Raw genomic sequence first — 17834 nt, forward strand, 5'->3', positions numbered from 1 at the left:
CCTAAATATGCTTCTGGAGTAAAAATGAAAATGAATATGAGGTCATAAAGCTTTGAGATTGGGAGGGGTGTGACAGGAGTTATAAAAAAGTCAGTGTGGCTGAGGAGAGAATTCATTTGGTACGGCACTTGTTTGCCTAGCATGTACAAAGCCCTAGGTTGAGCCTCGGCATCTCCTAAGTTTGGTGTGGTGACAAGCACTAGGGAAGCAGAGTATCACAAGTTCAGGGTTAGAGCTGGAGAGATACCTTGATGGTTAAGAGCATTTGTTGCTCCTGAAGAACCCAAGTTTAGGGGGCTGGTGAGATGGCTCAGTGGGTAAGATCACCTGACTGCTCTTCCAAAGGTCTGGAGTTTAAATCCCAGCAACCACATGGTGGCTCATAACCATCTGTAACAAGATCTGACTCCCTCTTCTGGAGTGTCTGAAGACAGCTACAGTGTACTTACATATAATAAATAAATAAATCTTTTTAAAAAAAAGAACCCAAGTTTAATTCCCAGAACCAATACAGTGGTTCACAACCATCCTTAACTCCAGCTCCAGGGTAGCCAATGTCCTCTTTTGACCACTTCTGGCACCAGACACACATGTAATGGACCTACAATGCAGGCAAAACACTTAAAAACACACACACACACACACACACACACACACACACACACACACACACAGCGGGGGAGAAAAAGGGAGAGAGAAAATTGTGTGTCTTAAAGTAGTAGTTAAAGAAATTCATGGCTATCCTTGGCTACAGAGTTTGAGGCTAGCTTGGGCTGAAACTCTGGCTTAAGATAAAAAGAGAATCCATATTATTATATGTTGCTAAGTTCAGGAAAATAGGGGATGGGTGGGGTTGAGGCAACTGAGATACAGAGCTGGAGACTACACATTGCACTTGCATTCAAAGGCAGCTAGCAGCCGTATTTAGAGTAATATATTTTAGAAATGAAGATAATGAATACTTAAGTTGATGAACTCTAGGGAAGGGTAAACTGTAGAACAAACTTTTTTTCAACAGGAAACGAAAGGCCATCTAGACACATTATAAAGATAGGGAAAATGTCAAAGAAAATGAGCCAGCTGAGACCATGAAAGAAGATTCTAGAGGTTGCTGAAGACAGTGTAGTTGGATAAGAGGAAGGAGGGTTTGATGTGTTCAGATGAGTCAAGGCACTAATTTTCTTGGAAAACAGGATAGGTATGTGCTCTCAAGTAGCCAGGTCTGTGATTGCCAGATATTATTTCCCAGTGGAACAGAGATAACCACAGGGAGCGATGAGTTATGTGTACAATGCCAAGTGTAGGTTAGGGCATCAGCACAGACAGATCATGAGAAAGCAGTTATTTTCTACAATTCCCTCAGCAGTCCTTTTCTGAAGAAAAAAAAAAAAAACCAAAAACTGCTGCAGGTTAAGCTTCCTTAGGTAATTCCTAAGGCTTTCCTGCCTTTGAGCCAACTGCCGTGCTTCTCAAAGCCATCCCTATTCCATACATTTGTAAAACTAAAGCGCCCATTTAGGAGAGATGAAGGGTTTAAGAGTCCACTTAGAGATCTACACTAAAAGGCTTCTCATTTTCAGATAATAAGCAATTTGTCAGTTATAAAACCATGAATCCTGAGAATAAGACTTCCTAGTAATTCAAAACAGGTGTAAAAGAATACACTTAAGAGATACTGAAGAGAATTCACTTCCTGTTAGATTTTAATCTTCAATTTGATGTTACCAGTCACTACGAACCATTCCTCTAAAGTTTTATACTAATTGAGGCTCTCATGCAGATCAGGCCGACAAATTCCTAATCTTCCCATGTATACCTAACTTCTGAGTGCTGAGAATAAGCCACCATGCCTACCTTATTCCTACTAAAACTTGGTATGTGTGCAAAAGCAGAGGCCAGAAATAAATGTTTGGGCGTTCTCAATCTCTACCCTAAATTGGTAAGCCTAGAGTTTACCAATTTGGCTAATTGGTTGGTCAGTGAGCTCCAGGATTTCTCTTATCTCTGCTTCCCCAGTTACTAGTGTCACGAGCACCACTGTACCTGCTTTTTATATGATTACCAGGAACTGACATTCAGGTTATCTTGGCTGTGCTGGTTTGAGTGAAAATGGCCTCGATAGGTTCATTTATATGAAGTTAGCTCCCAGTTGGCAGAACTGTTTGAAGATTAGGAAGTGTGACCTTATTGGAAGAAATGTGTTGTGGGGCAGTGGACCGTGCCAGGAAACTTGGTAAGGTTGAGTGGGTTGGAAGCCCTGCAACTTCACCCCAGAGCTTCACCTGCTTCCATCCAGGCCCCTGTCGTATGGCCACACTCCCTACATAGGTACATAACCTTTGGTATATCAAAAGAGTTCTTCATGCTAATAAGGTGTCTAGAGACCCTGAGGGTTTAGCCAACATGGTTGTTCTCCCTGCAAAGGACATTTAATCTCCAGTTCACCCTCAGGAGATACCATACACCCATTTTCCACAATGAACAATCAATAAATAGTTGGAAACCAAGGACTGTCTCTTTCACCAAGAACTGGCCCCGGGCTCCTCATCATCTGTTCCTGACTCCCATTTCCAGCAGAAACTGGACATCCATCCAGGAATCAAGGAACCCAATTTTGACCTCCCACATCTTAGGCTGCATTTCCCCACCCCAAGCAGTGTATCAGCACTTCCCATCAGCCTATCTGACTGAACACAGAGTAAATGCAATCTAGCATCTCCCGTTTCACATAGCTTGGAGGTTTCAAGACTCTGCCTTAAGTTTTGTGAATCAGTATGTGAGTTTTCAGCTGTTCCTTGTCTCTACTATCATGGACTCTATACCTCTGAGACTCTAAGCCAAATTAAACTCTTTAATAAGTTGCCTTGGTCATGGTGTACTATCATAGCAATCTAAAAGTAAGTCCATCAGAACTTGGTACCAGGGCTACTGCTGTGACAAACCTGACCATGAGGGGGTTTTGTTTTATTTTATTTTTTGAGGAATGTGACAGATTTGGGGATTTTGGACTTAAGAAGTAGTTGAATTCTATAAGCAGAGCCTAATGGGCCATCATAGTTAAGAGCTTGGAATACAGTAGTACTGAGAGCTATGCTCAAGAGGTTTCAGAGAGGAAAACTATTAGCAATTGGGTTAGAGCTCTTTCTTGTATATTTTAACAAAGAATGTGTGGCTTTTGCCTTGTCCAATGGTTATGGCTACCACCTACACATTGCATCAAGTACCCCAATGTAAATGAAGAAGACATGTTAATTTTTCATTGTATAGGACACAAAAATGAAGTATTTCACAAGAAATCTTTATTTAAGAATTAAAGGTAAACAAACAAACAAAAACCAATAGGCATAGAGGAGTACATGGAACGGAACATGATTTATCTCATTTGGTCGGAAATCTTGAAATAGTTACTCTGACTACTTACCTGAGGTAGATGTGCGTTGGCACTACTTCAAGGGGACCTCCATCCATCCCAGAAGTTACCTTCTAGCTTTGGTTACAGGCTCCTAAGTGGTCCTCTCCAACCTCAGGCTATGTTATGTAATACCAACACCTTCTTACCACAGTTAAAAGGCCGCAGGCCTGTTTNACATCCTCAAAGTTCTGTTTGAGGAATGGTCCACTGTTAATTTAATTTCAAACTATAGACAATTACTAGTGAGACAGGCTGAAGGAAGGGTAAATCACCAACCTACTGATGGTTTAAGTTTGTCTCTTTCTCCATGGTGTCTCTATTATAATAACCTTTTTTTTTTTTTAAACTGCCATTGTCACACACCCAGTATTAAGTATCACAATTTTAAACTTTTACTAGTGATAGGCATGATTTTCCCCAAAGAGGAAAATATACATCTCATGTGTATTTATCACAATGGATAATTTTTCATAGTACTAAAGGTATTTATAAAATTACTGGAACATGTTAGATCAAAAAATCTGACACAGACAGGTGGTTGTAGAGCATGCCTTTAATCCTAGCACTAGGGAGGCAGAGGCAGGAGGAGCACTGTAAGTTTGAGGCCAGCCTGGTCTACATAGCTAGTTCCAGAACAGCCAGGGCTATACAGAAAAACTCAATTTCAGAAAACCAAACCAAACCAAACAAACAAAATCAAACAAAACAACTGACACAATCAGTTTTCTAAAAAGGAAAAATACTTGAACCAGATTCTTTACTGAGCTAAATTCACTGCCCTTAGGATTATGATTATCAAACAATTATCAGGGCGAGAGCTTACAGTCACATGTAAGGTAGCACCAGAAACATTTTGTGACTCCAAACACTAATACCCTCAAGAGTTCACTAAAGAGCTTACAATAAAACCAGGACAGTTATTGATTAACAATAAAATAATTATAATTCTATACAGTCTCAAATATACAGGAACTTGATATATTTGTATTAAGTCTTTTAAGTCAAAGAAAGCAAATGAGAAGTGACCATTTGACAGATGCTTGGGTCATGAGCTATCCAAAGAGTGTGAAAGACAATCAGTTACCCCAGTGGACTGGAAACACATATTTATCCTTAAACCTCAGGTCAATCTGCTGACTACTTTTCTAACAATTTGAATCCTACATTCCAAACAAGAATATACCTTATATTGTGTTGACTGCAATCCTTTCCCTGGGATTAAACTGTATTTTTCTTTCCTTGATAGAACTGAAATAAATGGAAAAAAAAAATGTCATTATGAAGCTTAATTGCTGCAAGTATCAGGATAATAGACTGAAGGAGGACATTAGCTTTGGAGTCAGGATCCTCAAAATCAGTGTCCTGTTTCTCTATTAAAATGCTTCATTAAGCTGGTGAGATGGCTCAGTGGGTAAGAGCACTGACTGCTCTTCCAAAGGTCCGTGAGTTCAAATCCCAGCAACCACATGGTGGCTCACAACCACCTGTAAAGAGATCTGACGCCCTCTTCTGGTGTCTGAAGACAGCTACAGTGTACTCATGTATAATAAATAAATCTTTAAAACAAAAAAATGCTTCATTGCATCGCTCCTCTACTTTCTCTGGCTTACAACTTGCCCCCTATTCCTTCTGTTAAAGTATCTATCACTAAAAGAGATGAAGCAAGTCACAAAATCCTGAATACTATAATATCATCATAACCAGTATCCTAAAATTTGTCATTTTGACGTGAAAATGAATGAATCTATAAATATGAAATTTCAATGACCCCAGTGATGATAACTCAAAAAGAAATTTTAGGGTCAATTTTGGACATCTTAGGACAATTCTGAGGGCAGATGTCAACACTAAGCGTTGAGTGTTCTGCTTTTTGCTGAGGTGGATCATGCCAAAGGGAAGCTAAGAATTTTAACCCAAACTAAGTACTCCTTAGCTTCTTAGCAACACACCATTCCCATTCTAGCCAAGAGATTTTAAGAAACAAGAAAACCAAACAGAAAGCAAAAATCAAAGCACTGCTTTCTTCTAACAATAAATCACACCCTACTTATACACAAGATTACAGTTCTTTCCATTATTGGATTTATGAAATTCTTGAAGTGAAACTAAAGCAATCATTAATTGGCTGAGACAAAAGAAAAGCATCTTTACCTGAGTTACCCTCCAGATCCATAGACCTGCCCCAGCTCCTCCAGAACAAGCTTTTGGGTTGCTAGGACATTATTTCCATACAACTCTAGTTTTGTTTTTTGTTTTTTTGTTTTTTTTTTTCCACAATGTAGTTCAACTATGAACAGCATATATACAGATTCTCACCCACAATTAGATCTCTTACTGGAACAACTCCTCCGTAGAATTCATTCTCTGGGCTAAATAAGAGCTTCTTTCTAGCTTCTCAGACACAATGCATGTACGGGTTTTCACTAATGTAAGTTCCCTGATATGCTCCAAGAGCTGAAAATTAATAAGCTTTCTTCATTCAGATACTTATTGTTCCTCTGATTTTTGTCTAGGAGGATGGAAACCCAAGTATGACTCTCCAACACGTNTTTTTGCCACACCCAAATATCCATTTACCCCAGTATGGCATCTCTGAGGGGTAAGAAAGTNGGAGTTCTTTTAGAAGCTTTTTCCTTTTATGTCTGAGGCTTCTCCCCAGGGTGATTTTTCTGATATCCAATAAGACATACACACTGTCTGAAGTACTGCCAATACAAAACATTTATATGGTTGTTCTCTGGTGTGAAATATCTTGTAAAAATGAGGACTTAACACTGCTGGAGAGCTCTCATACTGCACTGTAAGGCTTCCTACCTGTATGAATCTTGTGATGGGTTTCCAAAACCCAGAGCATTTGAGGAGTTCTTTACAACTGTGGCTAATAAAGGTGTCCTGACAGGGCCACTCTCTGCATTTAAACTTTTCTTACAGTTCCAAAGACTGTAGACTCTCTGAACTCCAATGAAGTCTGAGATCTAAGGGTAATCTGAAATTTACCTAGGAGTCTTTCACTTATTGAATTCTGATATATAAATATATTTTTAAGGTTACATGACTTGTCAAGACATACGTGAGGTTTCCGATGCNTGAGAGCTGAGATCAAGCCCTTTTTCACTCATATTACAGATGTAGTCATCATCAATGTGCACTGTCTGATGTTGAAGAAAGGCTGAGCTATGATGAAAGCTTTTGTCACATACACTGTATTTATAATGGAGCTCCTCTGTTTGAGTCCTCATTTTCTGCTGGGCAACGAAGTCCATACCTAGGAGGAAGTCACTCTCACACATAGACCATTGATGTGGTTTTTCTTCCATATGAATTCTCTGATGCACAATAAAGTCTGAGCTACAGTTGAAACTTTTCTCATATTCAAGGCATTTGAAAGTATGAGTGTGAGTTGCCTGGTGCCTAATTAGGTTGGCACTCCGGGTAAAACTTCTCATACACTCCAAGCATTTATATGGTTTTTCTCCTGTATGGACTCTCTGGTGTACAATAAGGTCTGATTTCTGGCCAAAGCACTTTTCACAGGCACCACACTTATACGGCTTCTCCCCAGTATGAACTCTTTTATGCACAATGAAGGCAGACCTATGTCGGTAACTTTTCTCACATTTATTGCATTTGTAGGGCCTTTCACCAGTATGAGTCCTTTGGTGGCTAATAAGATCTGATTTCCCACTAAAAGCTTTTTCACATTCCAGACACTTAAATGGTTTCTCACCTGTGTGAGTTCTTCGGTGCCTTATGAGATTTGTACTTCGACTGAAGCATTTATCACACTCATTACACAGATAAGGTTTTTCACCTGTATGGCTTCGCTGGTGGACAAGCAGATCAGAGCTCTGACCAAAATTCTTGCCACAGATGTCACAGGTATAAAACTTTTTACCTGCATGTGTTCTCTGGTGTCCTGAAAGGGCTAAGTGGTGCCAAAAGCTCTTCTCACATTTGCTACATTTATAAGGTTTCTCATAATTATGGATCCTCTGGTGGGAAATAAGATCTGAACTTTGGATGAAGGTTTTCTCACACATATCACATCTATAAGGTTTCTCCTCAGTATATGTTCTCTCACACATTCGTGCTAAGTTTTCACAAAAGTTTTGTTCACGTTCAAGGCACTGATATATTTGATTATCTATTTGAGTAATCTCATGTACACGAATATAAATCTTTTTCCCCCTTTTGAGGGCATACATGGTATGTTTTCCTTTTTTGAGTTCTCTGGTTACATTTCTCTTCTGAAGTGTACATCTTCTATGGTTCTCTCCTAAGTGGTTTTCCATCGGTCTTCTTGATCCCTATTTTCATTGTCATTTTTCTGATAACTTCAAAAATATATCTGTTTTAAGCCTTTCATTCATTAGCAGTTTGTGTTTAAAAATTTCCAGCATCATATACATTAGTTCCTTACTTGGTACCTCCAAACCTATGAGACAAAATAGAAATATTATTTATATTTCTATCACTAAGAAGCCTCAAAGCCAAATCACTGTAGTAAAGACTGAGAGAACCTCTTTACTGGGGCTGGAGAAATGGCTTGGTGGATAAAGGTGCTTGCTAATAAACCTGATGACCCGAGTTCTATTCCCACAATCTATCTACATGGTACAAGTCGAGAACTGAATGTCCTCCAATATCCACACTGGTGCCATTCAACACCCACCTACCCCTACACATACAGAGTAAATGCAAAGAAAGGGAGGGAGAGAACTAGAAAAGAGAGGGAAGGATAAATTGTAAATTCTACACGGACCCCTGATCCAGAATACCTGGGGACAGAATGTTTTGGATCTGAGATTTTGAAATACCTGTATATACATAAAGAGTTGCTCTGGGGATGGGATGCATGTCTAAACACAACACTCATTCAGATTTCATACTCCTCTTACACACAGGACCTGAAGATAAATTCATAAATGCTTTGTTTTGTTTTTTAATGTGAATTGGTGCTTTTGCCTGCATGTGTCTATTTGAGAGTTTTAGATGCCCTGGAACTAGTTACAGACAATTGTAAACTGCTGTGTGGGTGCTGGGAATTGAATCTGGGTCCTCTGGAAGAGCAGACAGTGCTCTTAACCCCTGAGCCATCTCTCCAGCCCCTCATAAAGTATTTTTAAATTAAAAACAAAGTCTTGTTGTTGTGCCCGTGCCACAGCACATGACTGGAGTCAGAGGACAACTCTGAGGAGTTTGTTCTTTTCTTCCACCTTTATGTGCACCCTAGGGGTCAAATTCCATGGCAAGCATTTTTACCCACTGAACCATTGACCAGCCCTCATATATTTTTAATAACTTTGTGACTAAAATAAAGTTATTTGAAATTTTCATGGCATCAGTTTGACTCAAAATACCTCAAATTTAGGAGTACTTCATATTTTAAAATTTTGGATTGAGGGATGCTCAATCTATGGTTTTCTTCTCTGCTATTACAAACATGATAGACATCGCATATGATAAACTACCAACAGGAACTCATTCTTTTATAAACCTGGCAATTTGAAACCCAGGGCTCTGGGCCAGAACGATGGCTCAGTGAGAAGCAGCAAGCCCATTGGCCTGAGCTTGATCCCCTGGGCTTACATGGGGAAAGAAGAAAACTGATTCCCACAGGTTTCTTCTGCCCTCGATGTGCACACATTTACACACATAAGTAAATAAACAAAAGGTTAACCTGGGCTGCTCTTTTCGATTCCTTTAGCTGGGCAGTCAGGACAGGTCTGATAAGCAGTCCACTTGTTTAGGAAGTGAACGAACTGAAGATGAGTATCCTCCCAGCCCTTCACACTTATTGTCTTGTGTAACCTTGTTCATAAAACATCACTGACTTATTTAGTGATGTAAATATAACTCTTCACCTTATTTTACTAAGAGAATCAAAGTGAGAAAGCAGAACAACACTGAAGCACTCATCAGTGTAAGGCCAAACAGCAGCCCTCCCTGTGTCACTGCCAGCACCTAGCAAACTGCCTACAGGTATGCTGAAGCAGACTGCTTCCTATCTCACTGAAGATGCCAAGCTGCTGCTGCTCAATCCATAAATTTTCATCTATGTTTGGGGTTCCATCTGCTTTCTTCACAACTGCATCCTGATAGCCATTCTGCCATCACTCTTCTGCATCATTGATTTATTCTTTCTACAGGATCATTCTAGTTAGTAAAGAGGATATCCTCTCTCTTCTTAAAAAAAATAAAAAAATAAAAAAAATAAAAACAAAAAGCACAACCAGCAACTTCTCTCAACCACCTCAGCCTCAAACCACTCTTCCCGTTTTGTTCTCCTTTATATTAGAACTCACCAAAAGAAAAGTTTCTGAAACATACATATTCCAATTAGACATTCACCCTTAACTTGTACCCAGATTCCTTTAGAAACCTACAAACACCAAGGACACTTGACCCCTAGCTCCCAGCTTGAGTAATTTCTGTACTGTTCCTCTACCCTGGTCACCCTGGTCTTGGTCATGGTTCAAGAAAGCAGAACTATTTCCATTTCAGGGTCTTCATGTCCTTCGTCTCTTCCTCCCTCCCTCCTTGCCTAAGGACTTCTCCTCTAGATTGTCTCCAAAGCTGCTCTCTTACCTCATTTAAATCTTTGCTCGACTGTTACACATTCTCACTGGGGCTTTTTCAGACCACCTTATGCACCATCCCAACTCACATAACACCCTTTCCATCTTTCTATTTGATTTTTTTCTATGCTGACTATGAGCCTAATAGACAAGAATCCCCACACATGTTTCCATCACTATTATTCAGTCTGTTTACTGCTGTTTAACACCTAGGACAATACCTGGTATATGCAAAGTTCTCAAATTTACAACAGATCTCCTGATTTGGCACCTAAAGACTACTGTATAACCTATGAATCATTTGTTGCTCATTTTAAGTCTATTTTTCTAGGAAGGGTGTTCACAATTTATCATAAAGGCTAAATATTCAAGAAAGAGATATTGGCCTAGAGCCTACATATAAAACTGTAAATGAAAAAATATCAAAACTCACATACAAAAAAAAAAAATGGCATGTTAGCAAATGGAAAAGCTCACCAAATACAGCATACTAAAAAATAAAATAGAGCAGAACTTGGAGAAAACACCCCAAAAGGATTTCAGGGGCACATAGGGTCATGTTTACCTCTGCTAATGAGACAATAGATGACTTATTTCATCAATTTACTAACTCCAGTTTTCTAATTTCCATTCAGCAATTTTTATTATTTCCTTATGAAAAGCAAAGACATTGCTCTTGCTTATTGCAGTGAGTGATAAATTTAATCAATAGAAAAAAAAATACCTATAAATAGATGCCAGTGTTCCAAAAGTCATTTGAAAAAGTTTTAAAATTTAGCTTTGAAGAATATGAGAGCTGAATACAAAGCAAACAGATGTGTAGAAAATGTAGCTTTTGTAGCTTTGCGCTACAGAGGGTCAGAGTGAGACACCAATGTGCTGTAAGGCTAGCAAGTATAACGAGAGGCAAATAATCTTTGAGAAACCTGAACTAAATAGCACAGACATAGTTGTACTAGACAGTGATTGTGTCCAGATCTTCAACATTCTGCATGGTAGCTGCTGTCATTCAGATGTCTCCTGGCATCACAGAGAAATTCCTCACACTCTAAGCCCTTCTTCTCTGTTCATCTGCTAGTATCCTAGAAGTGAAAATACACCTATCAAATGAATCCTTGTTAGACAATAAAATCCCCACTCTCATCACATAAGCAGATACTTCTATATGTTTTTCTAACCAAGATGGTGAATCAAAGTTCACTTTGTCTACTGTTGCACAGTGGTGTCAGAGTGCTAAGGGACTGCCTGGTGGGAGGAAGCCACAGCAAACAACTCATTTGCTTGTCTACTCACCAAAGGCCTTTTAGGAAAGTTATCAGAAAAATCACTAACAATGTCTTGAGCAAAAAGCATAGTTTGTTCCTGTTACACTCAATCCTCTAACCCTAAAACATCAGAGATTATTCCTACTTTCTTTTATGAGGCTGAATTTAGAGAAAAGAGAGCCTAGTACCCGTCTAGAATCTAGTCTTGCCTTACAGTCAAAGTAAGCAAGCAAAGGCTTTCTTTACACTGACAGAAAGCCCTCAATTCATCCAAAAGTTTGGAAGATCACCCTGCATTCTCTTTTGTTGTATACCTCACGATCAAGGTGTCAAGAATTTGTTGCCTTCATTTAAAAATTCATAAATCCATATCCAACCTCTTTCATCAATTTCTGCTGCTACCAATCTGGTCCAAACCACTTTTATTTCTGTGGACTATTGTAATTACTTCTTAGCCGATTCTTCTATTACAGGCCTAACTGCATGCCATTCCTAATCCTTACCATCTCAAAATGTGATATATTTGGTCATCTGATCTTTTAAAGAATGACTAACTGAGGTCATATGAAGATTCCCAGAGTTAGCAAAGAAGCACAGCCAGACTGAAGGCTCTGAGGACAGTGAGAAAGCAGCTACTGTAAGGCAAGGCGACTTCCAGACAAACAGATACTGGATTTCTAGTCTTCAGAGTGTGAAAAAAAGAGCAAAATCTGGTTGTCTGAAGCGCTCAGATGACAGGGTTTTTTTTTTTTATAGCACTTCTACTAAGCTAACAAGCCATCTGTGTATTGGTACCTTCTCTACACTCTCTACTCTGCAGCCAGTAGAATCCTGTTAAAAACAGAAACCTAGATTACATACTCGTGTTCTTTACTCTGTGACACTGCCTGACTTCTTTCTCAGTCTTCTTACAGGACCTGATCCAGCCACAATGGCTTCCCAAGCTGTTTCTCTTCTACACATACTCTACTTGGGATTTGTGCCCTTTCTTTCTTCCGACTTTGGTGTTCTTGCTCCAGGTATGGCCAATATCTTAATACCCCAATAATTATTTTTTCATTTATCACTTCTTGATCAAGTTGTTTCCGGCCACACTATTTAAATACTGTGAATCTCCAATGACAAAGTTACCTCACTTTTCCTGTCTTATCCTTCTCCAAAGCACTTATCACACTCTAATACACTCTGTAATTCATTTACTAGTTTATTGTATACTGTTTAATATAGGAAAGATGCTTTTAGTGTTCTTTCCCTAGTAGAGTAGTACTAAGTACATAGACAGTGTTTAAGAAGAACTTGCTGTCATAAATGGATTTCCAAAGTAATTCTATTTCCTTGGGCTAAAGATGGCTCAGCAGTAAAAACCTGGCAGCTCTTCCTGAGTACCCAAGTTTGATTCCCAGCACCCATATGACAGCTCACCTTTTGTAACTCCAGTTCCAGGGCATCAACACTCTTCTGGCTCCCATGGGCAACAGGCCTACACGGTGCACAGACCTTCATGCAAGAAAACCACCAATAACATAATAATTAAAAAATAGAATTTTTTTAAAAAAATCTATTTTTCCGCATACTCTGGTGAGATGCAGTCTGAAAAGGAGAAGGTCCATTTTATAAGACTGAAGAAAAATGTAGCTTACCAATAATACACAGATGAAAAGCAGCATTCACTTTATGTCTTGAGAAAATCAAAATTAAAAAAAAAACAACAAAAAACAAAAAACGCTTTCTGCAAAACACAAATACAAAAAAAAACAAAAACAAAAACAAAAACCCTTTATACTAGATCATTTATACATAACGGACTTAACAGTGAATAAACATTTCCCTTAAAAATGGCAACCGAGGGTTTGGAGAGATGGCTCAGTGGTTAAGAGCACTGACTGCTCTTCCAGAGGTCCCAAGTTCAATTCCCAGCAACCACCTGGTGACTCACAGCCATCTGTAATGGGATCCAATACCCTCTTCTGGTATGTCTCAAGACAGCAACAGTGTACTCATACATAAATACATCTTTAAAAAAAAAATTAGCAAATGAGGGGTGCAGAAATAGCTCAGCTATTAAGGGCATCTGCTGCTCTTCCAGAGGACCCAAGTTCAATTCCTATCACTCACATGGTGTCTCACAATCATCTACCTGGAACCTTAGTTCAAAAGTACCCAATACCCTCATGCAGAGGCCCCAGGCATGCACATGCTGCACAAACATATATGCAGGCAAAACACTCATATACATGAAATAAAATTCAAAAAAATTAAAAAAAAAATAAGCAAATGAATTTTCTTTTCATTGACTCAACTCTAAAAAAGATAACCATTAAGTGTATGAAGTACTGGAAGAAAAAGTTAAAAGAATTAAATAATTAAACATAAACTTCTTAGATCAAATACTGAGAAATAATAAGTTGAAGAAAATAAGGAACATAAACTTAGAAATTAATAAACTATAGAACAGAACAAAGTCCCTTTAAAAAATATTTTTTATTTTATGTGTGTGAATGTTTTGTTCACTTTTATGCCTGCATGCATGTATGGGCAAACAGTGCATGCCTGGTCAAAGAAGGCAGAGAAGAATCCCCTAGAACTGTGAGCCACTGCATAGATATTTGGAATAGAACCAAAACCTCCTACAAGAGCAACAAGTGCTCTAAACTACTCAGTCATCTCGCTAGCTCTTATATATTTAGTTATAAATTAAAATACTGGTCTTTGCCTGGCCTTGGGATGAGGGAAGCTTTTAATCCCAGCTACTTGGGAGAATAAAGAGGATCATAAAAGTTCAAGGCTTATCTGAGCCACCGAACAAGTTCAAAGCCAGTCAAGGCAACTTAGTGAAACTCTGTCTCAAAAAAAAAAAAAAAAAAAAAAAAAAAAAAACTACCAACAAAAATCTAGCATGGGGGCTGGAGATGGCTCAGGGGTTAAGAGCACTGACTGCTCTTCCAGAGGTCCTGAGTTCAATTCCCAGCACCCACATGGTGGCTCACAACCATCAGTAATGAGATCTGATGTGTCTGAAGACTGCTACTATGCACTTACATAAATTAAATAAATAAAATCTTAAAAAAAAAAAAAAAATCTAGCATGGTTTTTACCTAGAATGTAAAGTTAACAATAACTAGCACATGGGCTGGAGAGATGGATGGCGCAGTAGTTAGTTAAGAGCACAGGCAAAATGGAGGCAGGAGCTGATAGAGCGGCCATGGAGGACTGCTGTGTACCGGGCTGCAATCCATGGCTTGCACAGCCTGCATTCTTTCTTATACCACCTAGGACCCCCCAGCCCAAGGATGGCCTCATCTACAATTTAGTTGTTACCTTCCACATTATCAAATACCACAGGTTTGTCCATAGGTCAATCTGGTGGAGGTATTTTCCCAACTGAGGGTCTCTCTTTTAAAAGGATTCTAGCTGTATCAAACAGACATAAAACTAGCCAGCAAAACACCCATACCAAAATAATTTTTTTTTCTTTCTATGTCTCTGTATGCTACATGTGTGCAGGTGCAGGAAGAGGCCAGAAGAGGGTCCCCCTATACTGAATTATAGGCAGTTGTGACAATGCTTGAAACTGAACTCAGGTCCTCTTGGAAGAGCAGGAAGCAATCTTAACTGCTGAGCCATCTCTCCAGGCCAAACTGTAAAGTTGTTTTGCCTCTCCCCCACCACTTCCTTTGGTTTGCTTATGATTTACTTATATTTTATGTGTATGTGTCTTCTTCCCTGCACAGATGTATATGCACTATCTTATTTTTCTATTGCTGTGATAAGACACCAGGGGCAAGTAGTAAGTATGTAATTTGGGTTTATGATTTTAGAGAACTAGAATCCATGATGGTGGAACAAAGGCATGATGTCAGGAATATCTGAGAGCTTACATCATGATCTGTAAGAAGAAGGCAGAAAGAACTAAGTAGGAATGACATATTTTGAAACTTCAATACCCAGCCTCAGTGACACACCTCCAGTGCCATGATTGCTAATCATTTCCAAACAGTTCCACTGCCTGGGAACCAAGTATTCAAATATGAACCTATGGGGACCATTGTCATTCAAACCATGCACCATGTACATGCACCATATATGTGCAACGCCCAAAGAGACCAGAATGAATGCATCAAATCCTCTGGAGTTGTAGTTACAACCTATTGTTAGCTCAAGTGGGTACTGGTAACCAAACCTGGGTCCTTTGAAAATGCTCTTAACAACTGAGTTGTCTCTCCAACTCCAAATGTAAATTTTTAAAAATATTTTTTGTTTTGGTTTTTCAAGACAGTTCCTCTATGTAACCCTGGCTGTCCTGGAACTCTCTCTTGAGACCAGGCTGGCCTCAAACACACCTGACATTGTCTCCCAAATGCTGGGATTAAAGGCAGTGTGTGCCACCACTCCCTAGCATTCAACTGCAAAAATTTTAAAATGCAAGCAAATGCTGTAGTTTGTGTAAGAAATCAGAAATTAAAAAAACCCTATTTAAAACTATAAAACTATATTTTAAAAATAGTAAAAAAACATGTACTTATTAACTTTGTCAAAAATAAATTAGGAAAAATAACAAACTAGTGTACTCCATCATCATAAGATAGGTGAAAATGGGATCAAAACCTAGGAGGACAGAACTGATGTGAATCAAAGGACAAAGTGCCATATTTCTCTAAGAACACATTTCTGCACACATATATATTTAACAGAAATAGATGGGTGGCCTGGGATAGGGCGCTGTAGTGCAGCATATCTAGGGCCCTAGGCCCTTATCACTAACAGTGCCAAGGAGCTGCAAAATAACACATGAAAGCAAATGACACCTGAGTGTGGCGACTCACATCAATAATCCCAGTACTTGGAGGATGAGGAGAACTGGTGAATATTTGAGGCTAGCCTTGACTATAAAATTCCAAGCCTGCTTGGCCTACAAACTGAGACCCCATTTTGAAACAAACCAAAAGACAGTTCGTTTCAAACAAATAACATGATCACCCAAAAGAAGAAAAAAAATAACTCTTACATAGTATGAGATTATATAAACTCAAGCTAAAAACAACAATTTTTTTAAATTTTGTTTTACTTTTTTTTTTTTTAGAAACTGACTCATTATATAGCTCAGGTGGGTCTTGTTTTCTGATCTGCTTGCCTCCGACTCCCACCCCCAGTACTGCGATTAGAGGTACACACAGCCTCCCAAACTGTATAGACACAATTACTGAACCTTAGTTATGGGGCTTTTCCTCACAGTACATACTAGTTGGTATGTATACCAGAGTTGGATAATGGAATATAGATTCCCCCCCCCCCCAGTTTCAGAAGGAAATTACAAATAGAAAAGAGCAAGATTAGAATAAACTCTGCACTGTGGTTAGCTGGAATTAAAGGGCAGTATCAGAATGAGGTCACACTGTACTGTATAGAGAAGCTGTACAATGTACACATGAACAGGGGTTTTTATCCTAATAACGTCAGCTCTCAAGCACAGCAATAATGTACATATTAAATACTAAGACTCTAGGTGCTACATACCATTCATCATTGAATGGAATCAGCAGACATGGTAAATAATATGGTTTGCAAACCAGCCTACAATAAGTATCTTTGTTGAGATAAAATATAGAAATGTTCAAACAAAAATACAGTATGTTGTTTTTTAACTGTCTCATGGTGATAGGGATTGAACCCAAGGGCTGTACACACTTCATAGAGCTATATACCCTATCCTTTTTACATTTTGAGAAAGGTTTTCCCTAGGTTGCCCAAGCTAGTTTTCTAACTTCCAATTCCTGCCTCAGCTCTTTAACTGAGTTTGCTCATAGTTTTGGAGATGGATCAGATTATCTTATTAAACTACCAGTCCAAGGCATCACAATTGCTCTCAATGGCCAAGAAACTATGGTGCACAAGAAAAACAAACAGAAAACCAATTTTAAACCAGGAAACAATTTTTGTATGCAAATAAAATACGATCTGGCTGTCAATCTTCAGAACAGAATATGATACTTCCCAAGTTTAATATACTGTTTAACACATTTACAATAAAATCCAAAGTTTTACTGCCATTCATTTTCTGCCATTTTCATCCTCTCAGGCACCTCAAAAAAATGTTGTTTCTTCTGCCTAAACCACTGTTACTCCATGCAGCTTTCTCCATTAACCAATTTAAGTAATCTGAAACTTAACTACCTGAAAAAGCAGCACACCTTCACTACCCTCCCTAACAGACTTTATGCACCTTCACACCACCTTACTTCTCAGCTCGACTATCCAACTTTAAGAGATGTACTTTATGTACATTCCCTTGTCCACCTCTCCTACTAGAGCATAACATCTACTATGGTTAGGATTTTGTCGTTTGGTTACTGCAATGTCTGTAACATTTAGAATACATCTATCTGTTAAACAATTACAAAAACAACAGGTAGCCAAGTCTCAGACTGAAAAAGGAGTATCATTATCCTTGGGTCTCCAATGTGCATCTGGCAAACACAAACCCATTCTCCAAATCCTTACACCAGGTTACTGTCTCTAAAATGCTTCCTTTATGAGTTCCAGGACAGCCAGGGCTACACAGAGAAACCCTGTCTCGGAAAA

The 17834-nt window shown here is 38.8% G+C and overlaps 1 protein-coding gene across 6 annotated transcripts in view; it reads right to left on the reverse strand.

Annotated features, from left to right (window-relative positions):
- Positions 1–3734: 3734 nt before the first annotated feature.
- Znf322 (zinc finger protein 322) overlaps positions 3735–17834 on the reverse strand; it is a 15780-nt gene continuing 1680 nt past the window's right edge. For 3 of the 6 annotated variants that reach the window (XM_029547586.1, XM_029547588.1, XM_029547587.1), the window contains exons 3-5: positions 12678–12752; positions 6483–7847; positions 4093–4660 (exon numbers count right to left, since the gene is read on the reverse strand). In XM_029547586.1, the coding sequence (XP_029403446.1) occupies positions 4533–4660; positions 6483–7704 (1350 nt within the window). In that variant the 5' untranslated portion in view covers positions 7705–7847; positions 12678–12752 and the 3' untranslated portion in view covers positions 4093–4532. Of the gene's footprint in view, positions 7848–12677; positions 12753–17834 lie in introns of all 6 variants that reach the window. The other 3 variants (XR_003845390.1, XM_029547589.1, XM_021215589.2) reach the window with 3 other exon arrangements.

This window comes from Mus pahari, chromosome 16, assembly GCF_900095145.1.
Source record: "Mus pahari chromosome 16, PAHARI_EIJ_v1.1, whole genome shotgun sequence".
In the NCBI taxonomy this organism is placed as follows: domain Eukaryota; kingdom Metazoa; phylum Chordata; class Mammalia; order Rodentia; family Muridae; genus Mus; species Mus pahari.